Below are 14,615 nucleotides of genomic sequence, written 5' to 3'. Positions count from 1 at the left end.
CCTTTTTGTTTCCGTGTGTTGTCATTGAGAGGGGTTTCTGTTCGCCCGGTTTGGTTGCTGATATTGATCATTTGTTTGCTCCTGTTCCAGTTACATGCATTCTCAATTTATATATACCACAAAAGTAATTTACACGTACTGACACACAAAGGGTACTGAAGGTGTATATATTTTATGGGGGAAATTGAACATGAAAATGCCACAAAATAAAGTTTCCTTCATTTTGGAGAACCAAAATCAAAATAGAGATTTCTGAGTAGAACCTGCAAGGATCAGAAATTCAATAGCACCCCTATTCAATTATTGGTGTACTTAATATTCTCTTATGGTTTACTACCAGTTGTCTCATAGCACATTAGTGTACACCAGGACATCAGCTGGATCCAACAGAACACTTCCATAAGCAGGATTTCCATCCACAGAGCAAATTTTCTTGCCTTCCCCCTTCTGCTGCAGCCAAAAATACCCCCCAGAATTGCAGGAGAAGCAAGAAAATCATGCTTTGTGGACAAAAATCCTTCCTCCTGTGGAAACACTCCATTGGATCCAAGCCAGCGTTTGGGAATTACTGCTGTGTTCAATCGAATTCTTCTACTCTGGTTGCAGTTTGGCCCATAACCCTACTTTTTCATTCTGGCCTAGAGGGATTCTGGACTGACAGAGTTTGAGACATTAATAAAATTTTCAGTGAGTCTCTGATGAGGCCTAGCACATTTTCACTGGGCCCAGTATTATCCTTGAACATATACCGTCTCCTCCTTGATCACATCCTGTACATGTAAACCATTAAAGAAAAAGAAATTCTGATTTATTCTTAAATGGCATACATGAATTATATGGGCTTCCCTGGTAACATGGCCCACTGTAAAATGTTCCCATTTCCTTGCAGCATTGTTGGGGCCCTGGCTCTGTGTATGTGTAGGGAAGAGGATGTTTCCCTGAGATACTGTAAGGGAAAGGGGTGAAAGATTTCACTCCTTTCTTCCCTGTTTAATTTTGCCTTTCCAAATCACCCTCCCAGTGTTGCTATTAGCCTTGGAAAGAAAAAGACAGGAAAAGGAAAGGTGTCTTTTCATCTTCCAGTGCTAATAAGAACACAGGTGGGAGGAGAACAGTTTTTGTACTGTATTATATTTATGTAACGGTGTGCAAGGTTGGAACCCTTCTTTCTCCATCAGGTCCCAATCTGAATTGAGGATTCATATGCCTGAAATCTAGCTTTTAAAGATGCTGATAAGATCTGTCTCCCTGTCATCTAGCTTGACCCTAAGAAATGTTAATTAGCTCCCACCCACCCACCATTAAGAAATACTGATGATGAGATTAGGTCTCAAATCTTTTAACAGCGCCTGTTCTTAGAGAAGTTGGGTCTTAGACTTGGGTTTTCTTATCCTGGTGAGGGTCAAGTTGGAGCAGATGTTTTCTTCTTTCCACTGGAGACAGATGTGAGACATTAACAACATATTATCAACGGACTGAGACATTATCAACATAGTATTAATACTTCTCCAAGGACTCTGCCAATTTGTGTGTTCCAGAGCAGCTGTTTGTTCTTTGCAAGAAATATCCAGTTAGAACTAAGGTGGACTCTCACATGTGCAAAAGAGAATATGGCCATTACTGCAGCGAGGAGGGGCTTGTGGGGGGACAACATTCTAGGGCCCCCAATCACCTCGAGGCCCATGGAGACAAGCAAGTCACATGATTTCTTTTTAATATATATGGATTGGGTCTGGGTGTTGAGGGGAAGTCCAGAGGGGATCTTTTTCGTGGTGGTTCTTGGCAGCCCTGAACAAGGCTGATATTTTGGGCTCAATTTCGGGTTCTGGTCTTGTCCTTAAAGCCCTTAAGGGCTTGGGTCCAAAGTCCCTTAAGGTCTGCCTCCACCTCCCTGAGCTGGGATTCAGCTATGGTGCCTTCCTGTGGGAACCAGCTTTATCTTAGCTGCTCCCAAACTCTGGAACTCCCTCCCTCAGGAGGAGAGAACAGCACCAACCTTCTGAACTGTTTTAAAGACATTTCTGTTCTGGAAGGGGCTGAGATTAATTCACTGATCATGAAATGGTTCCCGTTGTTTGTTTGTGTTTGTTAAATGCCGTCAAGTCGCTTCCGACTCATGGCGACCCTATGAATCAATGTCCTCCCAAATGTCCTATCTTTGACAGCCTTGCTCAGATCTTGCAAATTGAAGGCTGTGGCTTCCTTTATTGAGACAATCCATCTCTGGTTGGGTCTTCGTCTTTTCCTGCTGCCCTCAACTTTTCCTAGCATGACTGTCTTTTCTAGTGACTCTTGTCTTCTCATAATGTGACCAAAATATGATAGCCTCAGTTTACTCATTTTAGCTTCCTGTTGTTTAGTGTACCTTATTTTTACTGTATTCTTTGTTTTAATGATAATTTGTTATGGTATATTTCTGGTTTTACTGTTAGCTGCAAAGTAGCATACCAAGGCAGTAAATAAATATCAGAATTCCTTCCTTTAGATATCTTCAACCGTCCTGTTATGGGGGAGGACAAGGGGGGATTTGTGACAGCAGCTAGGAATGTGCTAATGTTTTCTGAATGCAAGCTACAGTTACAGATATGTCTGCATATAGTTAGCGTTTGTTTGTTACTTGACTTCAGTATCATCAATCTTGCCCATTCATTGTTGCTTTAATTGATACAAACTTCCTTGTATTCTAGAGTGTACATGTCTAAAAAATTTAAAGTAGAAAAGAGCAAGAGTCCAGTAGCACCTTAAAGACTAACAAAATTTCTGGCAGGGTGAGCATTCTTCAGATAGCATTCTTCAGAAGTGAGCTGTGGTTCAGGAAAGCGCATACCCCTGGACATACTACTGGACTCTCTTTTCTACTGCTATTGTCAGACTAACATCGTGATCTAAAAACATTAAAAGATCTCAATTTCTGCCTTCCCACTTTTAGTTTAGGGCCTATGTCCCCATTAAAATTTAAGATAAGTTACAGCCCTTTTCTGAGCCTTCGGCGGCCGGGGACCGCATGGCCGAGGTGCCACCATGGCGCCTCCAAAGCCATCCCCCAGCTGCCAAAAGGCATTTTAAAAAGGCTTTTAAATGTTTTCCTTTCTTGAAAATGGGGCATCTTGCCCCGTTGTAAACAGTGATGCTGTGCCAGCAAAAAGCTGGCACAGCAACACTGTTGTTTTAGATTGCGTGCCCAGGAAGAAAGGGGTCAGGAAGCTGCCTGCTGGCAGCTCCACCCCCAGCACGCCCTGGGAATGCCTCCCAGGTTGCAGTACATGGAGGCCGACGTGAGTGGCCCAACACCGGTGTCCCTGCCTCTCGTGGTGGCACAAGTGGCCCGGGTGCTGTTGCGGGCACTTGCACTCCTCCTGAGCTCTTTTGGGCCAAGAGCTCAGGAATGCGCTGCCAGTTTAGCTGAGGTTTGTTGGAAAGAGAACTGGGTACGGAAGGGTGAGATGCTGTTTCCAAGCTGTTTTGACTTAAAGATGACTGATCATTTTCTTTTCACAGACAATAAGCAGGACTGAAGAATGTCGGACTGAAAGGTTTGCCTTGAATGGAGAAACTTCACTGAACAAGAAGTTGGCTTCCAGTTTGCACAGGCATCAACAGAATTTTTTTTTTCATTTTCTACCTTACCCAACAACAAAAAGAACTAAACAGTGTTTCTATGTGCTGTGCAAATTGTTCAGTCATGTAGTCTGATAGTTTTATTTTTGCTATTTTTTTATTAAAGAAAAAAAAACCCATGGCCAAACACTGGGTTTGATATTTCATCTGGATGAACATTTGAAATTCAGAATTTACTCGGAAGTGTAGATAGATTTTTTTTCCTCGAAACAACAACTGAGAAGCCGACAATGTCAAGAGGGAGCAAGCTGAAACGAAAATTAAAGGTCTTCCTCAAGAAATCAGCTACTCTTCCCCCCCCTTGTTAAAATCCAATGTGTCTTTTATTTTTGGAAGTTTTTTTTTTAAAGAAAAGTTTAGGTAAGGTTTATCTTGAATCTTAATTGCCTTAATTTTAAGGACGTCAAAAGCTCTTGAGGCAAAGCTGTCAACGTCTCGGTAGAAAAAAGGAGAATGAATTCAAGTGCACGCCAGTGTCAACTGGTGCTGAGGTTTCCTAGACTGGATTTTTAGGGTGAACAAAAAATATATATAAACTGTACCGTTTAGCAGAAAATGTTTTTTTTTCTTCTTTTGAAGAAAACACTGTTGAAAAAGGAACTGTGGCGGCTTCAAGAATCAAATAAAATGCTGAGACTTTTATGAACTTTCTTAAGTGTTGACAGAGAAGAATCTAGAAGGCTAAAGTGTTTTACAATAAAGTTATTGAACTGAGGTGGGGGGATCAGCTTGCATTTTCAAGAATGCAGGGTTTTTTTCCCTTGCAGGATAGAGATTTTTGTTTTTTTAATTTACAAAGCGTGATCGCCGGCAAAAGCATTAGTGCTTTTTATCTGCAGTCTTTTTTATGAGCTTTAAAAAGTTTTTAGTCTGCTTTGCTTGTCACATTGCAAACACCTAGCTTAAGAGCATTGGGGGGGGGGGAACTTACGTAGATAGGAGCTTATGGTCAAAAAAGTGCAAAAAAAAGCAATAGCTAGAAGAAATTGTTGACAATTTCTGTAGTCTTTCCTAGTTGTGATCAAATGCAGCCTACGGATGGCCTATTTTATACCAAAGATGAAATGACACCCTACCGCAGTCCAGAAGATAGAGGTTTTTTTTTCTTATTTCTTTCCTTTAAAAAAAAATCTTTATTTGACCTACATGGCCGGACCAGTTCTTAACTTGTGTTTGTTTAAACTATCTTCCACTGGTGTTTTACATCCTACATACTTAGGCTTCCAATGGACAGGTCTGAGTAGTTGGTACTTAGCAGCACTTAGCAGGATTTCACAGCGAGAGAAAGGAATGAGTTGCTGATGGTTCTACCCAGGTGCATTTTAACTTTGCTGAGCTTTTCTGCTATATTGTCCGGTTCCTTTGGTACTAAAACTGCAGTCTTCCTTCTTCCGTTGCATCCTATAGGTTTCATTTCCTCCCCTCTCCCTCTGTCATCTTCCAGCCATCTTCAGTTTGCATTTTGGCAGTGCATTTGAGTCCTTTAGAAGATGCCACGAAGGCAGAGAGATGATCAATGTTTCATTTAGCTCACCCCATGCAAGAAGAAAGTTAAAAGAAAAATTTGCTCACGTTAATTCTCTCAAGCAAGCATGAAGTTAAAAGTCACTTTATACTAACTGGCTTTCTGTTGTCTTAATATGTTTGCTGACAATCACTAATTAGTTTGATTAGGCAAAAGACAATAGCAAGTAAATTGAATCGATTTAAACCTATTTTTAAAAGAAAAAAGAAGAATATATGGAATCTATATATGGATGGTCTAAGAAAATGTAATCTTTTTCCAAAATGAGGGGGGGGGGTGGTCATTCAGTGACAATTTAGGGGGAATGGCTGACAGTGGCGAAGGCCCCTAAAATTTTTGCCAGTCCCCCATAGAATTTTATGAAGACTTTTTTAAAAAAAATATATGCATTACCATCGTTTCTCAACTTCCTTATCCTCCACTGGTTCCCCCTAGTTTACAAGGGGTACAATCCTTTAGGAATCTCTTGTGTGCAATTATTATATAAATGGTTGGGAGTTGACCATGAGGATGTCAGAGGAGCATGTCCAGATTCTTCTCCCCCCCACAACTAGAACTGCTATTGATGAACAAGTGTAAGATTCCTTTTCTCTATAGCAGACAGAAATATCTAGCAAAGTAAGCACTTAAAGAAAACACATAAACCAAATGACTAAAATAGTCATCATTTGCGGGGGGGGGGGGAGAGACAGGTTTCACCACACCTATTGTGGTATATTCAGAACAGGGTAACCATATTGGGGGGAAATTGGACTAACCAGATATGTAACATTAAGGATACAATCCACTGAACATGACTTCCACACAAGCTCCAATAAAATGAAATAAGAGATGTCTGGGAGCACTGTCAGAAGATTGCGCAACAGCGTCTGTGGTTACTTTAAAATGACTTTCTAGAGAATCAAGTATTTTTTTAAGAATACTAATTCCTTATTTTTACTGTAGTGTCTCCTTTGGGGTGGGGGTGGGGATTGGGTTACCCAAACAAATGGCTGCTAAATATGCAACGCTTAAAAAAAATAGGATGTCATCTGGTCAACTGGCATAGAAAGAGGACCTGATTATGTGAGATTCTAAAGAGCATGTAGTTTGAGTTAACTACTTTTGGACAATTCTAACTTAAAAGGGCGACAGCATCGGGGGAAACAGTTATGTAAAGACCTCTAGCTTCTGCCTTTCCTTCATGCGCTTGGCCATTGCTGTTTATGTTCTGTGAGCATCACTTGATTTTCTTTTCATCTTTCCTTTGGGAAATTGTGGACCTTCCTGTTGGAAGGGATGTGGATGAAAATTAACACACAAAAATCCAGCCAGCCTTATTTTCTTCTTCTTTATGCTCTGTCTTTTTCCTCTGTGTATAAATAGTTGTCCTTCTGTGGCACATTTCCTGATGTACATGAAAGAAGCAAGGTGTGTGTGCTGGGGGGATTGTTTCTGTATTAATTCTAGTGTGGTGCAAAGACACGTCTCATTGTGGTTCACAATGAGGCTGCAAGGTAGCTACCGTGTGGCGGATGGCTTTGCTGGGGTACCTGCCTGTTTCTATTCAGAACTCTGCTGCTTTATTTATATAGTCTGAACCCTTTTTTTTTTTTTTTTTTTTTTGGTCTGTGGATATTTTTGGGGAGGGGGTTGGCAAAAAAGATTCCAACCATTATGGCAGAATTCTTTACTAAGGCAAACAAAAAATGGATAATACCTATTACATTCGGGGTCCTGTCACTTTAGGAGTTTGTTTGGCATCTACAATGCAAGCATTTTTATAATAGAAAAAGAAAGAGTCTTGATTCAATGTATTACCTCATTTTGATAGGCCTGTTGAATTGGTTCAGAGCTGGATGACAAATACATGATTGCATGGGGCTATGCTGGAGTCTGTGGCCACTGAATCAGACCTAGAGCCTGAGAAAACCGAGGGTGAGCCTTGATTCTAAAGTGAATCTTATTAATGGTTTTATTAGGTTTGGGCATTTGAGTATTCCTATTGGTTCGGGGACTCACAAAGTATGTGTTTAGCATTTGCAGACATCAAGCAGTATCTAAGCAGCTGGAAAAAATATTTTTCATCACCTATGGAAATTCTCAGTGACCTGTCTCCTACCACTCTGCTAAGCACAGTTTGAAACCCTCCTCCAGCCTAAAGAGCCTTCCTTCAGTGGAATAGCCACTGGAGCAAGACACCTTCAGCTGGAAGAAGCTCCTCTAGCCTAAGATAGGATGCCACCCAGTATTAAAAAACTTTTATTCTTTATACACACAACCCCATTTTGTAAAAAAATTAAAATATTCAACATTTTCATGAACAACTAAATCGATCCTGAGTATTTCTATTTTAGTCCTGTAAGGTTGGCATCCTAAGAACCATGGGTAGAATCCAAAGCACTGCCAGCTGAGTGAAGCTGGTGAAGCAAGACTTCTTCATTCCCCCCTCCCCAAGGTCACTGAAATTTTGTTCTTTGGGGTCAATGAACCCTCAGGAAAAGGAAAGGGATCAACATGTGGGTCTATAGCTGGAGGCGGTAATTGTCAAAAATCGCCCCCTTCTTCCTCTGCCAATGAAACCACCATTATGCCAGCAGAGCAGCACATTTGGATCCAGTACAGTGTATACATGGTGAAGCTCTTATCTCATCTTTCCTACCAACAGCTGTTCTTCGTGCCATGTAGCAAGCAACTTTTTTCAACATTGCAAAAGCGGTGTGCAATGCAGCATGTTAGGAGAGAAAAGATGGGATCTCTGCCATGTACATAGCATGCCCTCCTAGGCATTCTCTTTTCATGCCCTCCTGGCCACCAGAGGTGCTCAGGGAATTGTGGCCGTAATTTCAGTGCATGCTACAGAACACCAGCATGTTGCTCCTCAAAAGGCAAGGGTTTAGTAGCTAAGCGTAGTTCCGTAGTGAATATTAATTGCATCTTCTTTTTTAACCCACTGATATTTTCCAGGGAGAGGGAAGCCTTCTTCCAAGGAAACATTCGTTTTGGGGGAAATTATTTTATCAAGCACTTCCTTGCCAGTTTTGGGTCACATTACACCCCCTAAAAGAATATTGGAAATATTTATGCAGAGACTCTTTGATTGTAAGAACAAGAGTTAAAATGTAGGTACACAAATGAAATTGCCATATCTGTACTTTATTGATACAATTGGCAGGGAAATTGGGCCCATTTGGATCCATGTTCTGAACTCCACACTTTTTTGCCTGTGTGTTACACACGTTACTTTGCCCATACTTAGACACAGGCACCAAATGGCATTTACAACAACTCATGTAAAGGCCTAAGTCATCTGTTCTTCTCTGTTTTAATAATTTCACATCCTAAATTTGCTGTATAGGCCAGGAATCATGAACAATGTACAGGAAGCTTCTACAAGCACAGCTTCCTTTAGATCATCATTCTTTCTGTTGCTACTTACAACACCAGCATCTGCTGCATGGGAAAAGGGATTGTTGACATAAGGACCATATGATTACGGTTATCCAATGTGATGCCAATATGGAGCTGAACTATTGAGGAGTGATTTTCAGATGATGGCACACAACTGAGATAACATATTAACTGATTTGCAGTTGTGAATCAGGACTAATATTTGATTACATTTTTATCTTGTCCTTCTTCCAAAGATCTCAGAACACCATATGTGGTTCCCCTGTCCACCATTTTATCTTCAGAACAACCCCATGAGGTAGGTTAGGCCCGAGATCTTCATGGATGAGTAGGGATTTGAACATTGGTCTTCCCAGTCCTACACTACACCACAACAGCTCTTTTCAGTTTGCATTTTTATTACTATTACATTATTTAAAACCAAATAATTTGAGGACTGTGACCCTTTCTACTGATCTATACCTCAGTTCAGCCAAAGTATACACTATTTTGATTTGAGCTGAGTTACTCCCTATTTACTTTAAGTATTTGATCGTGACTGGTTGTATAATGGGATGTTAGTCTGAAAGATGCCAAAAGAAGTTATTCTAATTTTCTTTTGATGCTTTCAATGATACCCTCCCCCAAGAATTTTGGATGTTCCCTTAAATGATCCCTAGAGAAGTTCCTAGTGGTGGGTTCCTAAATGCATGACTGGTTTGCCAAGAAGCTGAGAGTGTCTTGTCAAGATAGTTCAACATTCCATTGTGAAGCAGAATTTGGATGTCTTGGATGCTTCCATCATATTGTATTATGTTCTGCTATAGTTGTGTTCACATCTGAGTAGTAGAAAACGTGGTGATCAGACAGGCAAGGGATTCTGCAATGAGTTTAAGCATTAAAGTGCATTTTTACATTATTAAAAATAAGAAGGAAAGGTATTATTTATGTATGTATGGCAACCACACTCAGCAGATTTGAGAATGCCTGCAGTGTAATAAAGTTTATTTTTAATATGTCACAGTATTTTGAGCTAAATTATGTTGTCTACGATATTGAAGAAATGATGTGAAATATGTAGAAAGTTGCCTTGGTTCATAATTTTTAAGCCTGAAGGTGTGTTTTTTTATCACCCTCTTCATTTTAATGCTGAGGCTGACATAAGTGAAACAGGTTTAAGTACAGACTCTTAGACTATTACCTATAGAGCAAGAGACCCGTGAAAGGCGTGATAATTGGCTTAAAATAATGAATCAATCTGTGTGGTGATGAGACCAAATATGGAATTGGAAGATAGTTGTGTTTGAATCATACATGGTCAACATTTTCTTTTCAAGGCTTTATTTAACATGAAATTGGTTCTGATGTACACAGGTGCAAAGGATTTTACAGGTCCTCTGCGTAGACGAAGGCTATGCTAGCAGTGTGATGGGATTGTGAAGGAAAGCACGCTGCATGTTTCAGAGAACCTCTCTCTTTTTTATGCTCTCTTGTTCCTCTACAGTGTCAGGTGAATTATTTCATTTTAAATAAAGCACACACATAATCATGCATGTTAAAATCCATTTGCATCCGTGGCCAGAAGGAGGGTCAGTAATTTAGCAGGTCTCCTTATTCATTGGTGAGTGGATTTCAGGAATCATCAAATATCAGAAGGAAGGTTTATTTCTCTTTTGGAAAAACCATTCCCCCTTTTCTGTTGTCCTACCACCTAAAGTGGATTCTAACATCAGATTCCTCTTCATACCTCAGACTACAGAAAATAAACAGTATTTTTACTTTTTACTGACATGTTCTTTGTTTTTTAAAAAATGAAAATGTGTGGCAAAGGCTGTAAAATGAATGTTGGGTTTGCTTCCATGGGGATTACATTTATTGTGTTTACATAAATGAGTCTAAATTTTGACAACTATTACACTTGAGGTTCTTCCACCCTTGTAAGGAGGAGGTGTGAAAGATTTGATCAGATTTATGACTAGGCCCTGATCCTGAATTAAAAAAAAAAAAGTAAGACGCTGCCTTTTGAAACAAGAAAAGCCTTCCCAGAAACTCCTGAAAGGTTTTAGTCATTTGGTATGAAAGGATGAAGAGGTGCCAGTTCAACAAACCTTGAATGCATTGCCAGATGTAGGTGGAAAATGTATCCATGCCGCATCTTTGCCAATAGGCATCTATGTCCTTTGTCAATAGGCATCTATGTCCTTCCAAGTGCAATAAGTTGTGACCTTAGACATTTATACAACTGAAAGGAAAATTGCAAAATGATGCTCCTGATGTCATGGGCTGGACTTCAATTTTTAAACAAAATGGAGGCAAGAAAATGGTTCTCCTTCTGGACTTTGCAGCCCCAACTGGTTGCTTTGAAGTAAAGTTCATTCTGAATGCATCCTGCACTGGGAGTGAAGGTCTATAAGACCAGTAACACCTTTCTTGTGAAGCAAAAAAATCAAACTTTCCACTTGCCATAAGTAGGAAGTCATCACTGGCTAAAATTAAAGCTGTCAATGTGGTGGTTATGTGACTCACCCTTGACTCACAGTCAGCCCATGCTTGCCAGCAATCTAAACTTTAGATAAAGTACAAGTGGGGCCCTGCGAAATTCATGGGGAGATCCCATCTCCCTCCCTCATTGCGGCTCCAGGCCCCACCTCCTTTCTTTATCCCATGACAACAGCTTGGGGCTTGCCCGCTGAGCCCCCCCCCCCAGTCTCTCTCTTGGTAGGCTCCAGAGCAGCTGCCGGCATGTTCTTATGTTCCTCTGGTGCGCCTGGGCCCAGAGTGGCTGCCGGCATCCTCCTCCAGCACACCCGGGTTCAGAGCGGCTTCTGGCGTCCTCCTCCAGCTCACCCAGGTTCAAAGCAGCTGCCAGCATCCTCCTCCGGTGCACCCAGGCTTGGAGCGACTGCCAGTGTCCTCCTAACCCCAACGGTAAGTGTGTTGTCTGTGCAGACAACACTTTTTTTTAAAAATGGGGAAATTAAAATCCCCTATTTTTGGTTTAGTTTTCAGATTTTTCTGCAAACTTGGGGAGTTCCCCAAGTTTGAAGAAACATCTCTTTGGGGGAGCGTGCCCCTTCTCTGTGGATTTAAGTATCCGTAGGCAGGAGGCACAGTTGGGAATTAGATATATAGATTTAGTTGACTATTTGGCCAAGACACGGTATGGGTTTTGTCAATCTATAATCTGTTACCAAATAAGGATTGTGTGAAGTGGCCCTGCGAAAGTGGAACACAGTTTTACTCATTGAAGTGCTTGGATTTAAATTTGGCTGAACAGTTTTGACTAATGGGTCATCCTAAAACAGCTCCACCTGTTGACTGATGGAAAAGCCAATGTATTCGTTTATTTGCTTTAAAAGGGAAAAGAAGTTTTTAAAAGAATGTTTTAAAAAGATCATGACATTTCAAAATCTCACACAGCAATTTTAACTTGTTTTTCCACTTGGATGAGAAGGCTTCAATCGGATTAAAATCAAATCAAGAAATCAGGACTTCAAAATTAATTATGTAAATGGTAAAGATCCTCTTGCAAATCCGACCCCTCCCAGTTCTTGAACTATGGCCCACAAAACCTCTGAAAGGAATTAAGACAGTGATTCTGACTTGTAAGGGCATCTATGTGCTAATGTTTCAAAATGTCATGAAAAAGTTCTGTATTGCTGAAGATTGTTTTTTTCTACATTCTTTTCATTTGTACCACAATCCTAATAGCTGCCATTTTCCCCATTCCTGGGGCTTTCTGTAGATCAGTGGATGTTAGGTTTAAACTTCTCTTTTCTTTGATGAAGCTTTCAATAAAAAAATTAAAGAAAGCATCGTCTATCTGTGTTTATTGGTGTAATAAAAACAACAAAACAGGACTAAATCACAAGGTCTGCATTTCTGTATCATGTGAAATGATAGTTAAGACCAGCTGTAGTTTTTTAAAAAACCCAGCCAGATCTTGACTTCATGTCTTGCTTTGACAGAACCTAACTAGCCATGGTCAGTGGAGTGGTTTACATTCAGACAATCACACTAACCAGAGTTCTCTAAATGAAACCATGGTTCTGTTTGATGTCTAAACTGACCCTAAATGTTTGAAGGTAAAATTGTATGAGAAGTGCTTATTTACTGGATCCCAGACTATCTAGAGACAATGATTTTCTGGAGATAATTTTAAATAAGACTAGCAGCTTTGATTGGCAGACTGATCAAATTAAAATTCGACTGTGCCGCACAATTACTCAGATTTAGACTGAATTTACTCTGTGTTGGCCCTCCAATGTTACCGAATTGTAAGGCCCTTTGGCAAGTAACCTGTGGCAAGTAACCCAAGTGAAAGAGGGTTGACTATGACTGTCATTACATGAGACACTTGATGCAAGTTTGGTTGGGATTCCAACCTAACCCAACTGACAGTCAGATCAAGAGGAGACTTACCTTAAAAGCTACGGGGGGGGGGGGGCAGTTTTGCTGAGAACAGCAGCATGGTGCAAGCAGGGCACTGTTTGCCCTGCTTCCAGGGACCATGTGTCCTCCATCACATGATCCTAGGACACATCGTCCCATCAGTGAGTCAAACAGGTTCCTCACCATCATGGCTGTTTTTTTTGCTGCCAAAAACAGTGTTGAAGAGAAGGTTGAAGCTGTTTATTGAGCCACACCACTAATCTTAACAAAAGCACCCCCCAGTCACTTCTGCCCTGACCTGGATAGCCCAGGCTAGCCTGATCTCGTCAGATCTCAGAAGCTAAGCAGGGTCAGCCCTGGTTAGTATTTGGATGGGGGACCACCAAGGAATACTAGGGTTGCTGTACAGAGGAAGGCACTGGCAAACCACCTCTGCTAGTCTCTTGCCATGAAAACCCCAAAAAGGGGTCGCCATAAGTCGGCTGCGACTTGACTGCACTTCACACACACACAGTCACTTTTAAGGTGAGTCCCCTCTTGAACTTCTGACTCTCAGTTGGGTCAAGGAACCCCGACCTGACTCGTGTCAGGTGTGTTGTGTAACGAGAGCCTCAGTGTTCCTACATTGGGTTGAATCCAGACTAAACTTTCCACTAACAGAAGGGGTGGGGTAATTTCCACCCATCTCCCTGGGGCAGCATTTTGGGGGAGATCCCTGGGCTTCAGTGGGAAGTGAGAGGCAGGAACTTCCTGTTCCACTTTAAGCAGTGTCTTGTGTGAGTGGAAAATTTAGTCTGAATCCAAAACATTCTCATTCCTGGGCACTCAATGTTTTATCAGCATTGTCCTTCTCTACAGTTATTAGGTAACTTGCTAAAATGCAATGCAAAAAAGGGAAAAAAGGCATTCACCGCAGCTTGTAGCTCATGAATGCACAAGCACAAATGTACATTGTTTGGTAGGCTGACATTTTAAATGTCACTAGAAATCCAATACTATTTTCATATACAAATATGAAAATCATATTGGAGTTCTAGTGCCATTAAAAATCACCCTATCAAACAATGAAAATTTAAGTACTTAAATAGCTTCTTAAATATCATCTCTGTGCCTTTTCGATGAGAAATTATTCCTAAACTTGGTTTTTCATATACAAATATGAAAATCCAAGTTTAGGAATAATTTTCCACCCCAAAGGTACAGAGATTGTAACCAGAAAGATGTATAGGTTAACACTGTGAATGTAACAGAGGGAACTTCCTCCATGTTTTTTACTGTCTGCGCTCTTGGAAAGTTAGTCACAGTACATTTTCAGAAATCTCAACTGCCAAGTCCAAGTTTCTTCTATGGCAAAGAAATTTGTGAACATTATTTGAATGTTAAGGCAGCTTGTCCCTATAATGATGGGGGGGCAGTGCTCAGAAAAGAAATAGCTTGCCTAAGCCCACATTCCCCCAACAAACCTCACCAGCTCAGTAAAAAAGATATCAAAATACTTCTTTCAAGCCCAAGAAGATCATAGTTTTGACTTTTACCAGATTCAATGCACATGGAGTGACATAAATAGAAGGACTCTTGTCGATTCGAGTAGGATTCACTGCCCAGCCTCAACTAACAACTGTGAGTTGTGCTTCTCTTTGGCAGTAGCGGCAGCGGCGTCCATTGTTCCACAGGCTCTGGATATACTGCTGCATCGTGGGCTTCCTGCCAA

General features: G+C 40.8%; 1 protein-coding gene across 4 annotated transcripts in view; it reads left to right on the top strand.

Moving 5' to 3' along the window:
* Nucleotides 1–5,071, top strand: part of RBMS3 (RNA binding motif single stranded interacting protein 3) — a 675,371-nt gene extending 670,300 nt beyond the window's left edge. For all 4 annotated transcript variants that reach the window (XM_056857449.1, XM_056857448.1, XM_056857446.1 and 1 more), the window contains one exon: nt 3,499–5,071. Coding sequence is in view for 3 of the 4 variants with exons in the window: in XM_056857448.1 (XP_056713426.1) it covers nt 3,499–3,505 (7 nt within the window). In the remaining variant the exon portion in view is untranslated. The remainder of the gene's footprint in view (nt 1–3,498) is intronic.
* The last annotated feature ends 9,544 nt before the right edge of the window (nt 5,072–14,615 follow it).

This window comes from Euleptes europaea, chromosome 11 (assembly GCF_029931775.1).
Source record: "Euleptes europaea isolate rEulEur1 chromosome 11, rEulEur1.hap1, whole genome shotgun sequence".
Classification (NCBI taxonomy): domain Eukaryota; kingdom Metazoa; phylum Chordata; class Lepidosauria; order Squamata; family Sphaerodactylidae; genus Euleptes; species Euleptes europaea.
Note: the sequence above shows the minus strand (reverse complement) of the source record. Positions and strands in the feature narration are given on the sequence as shown.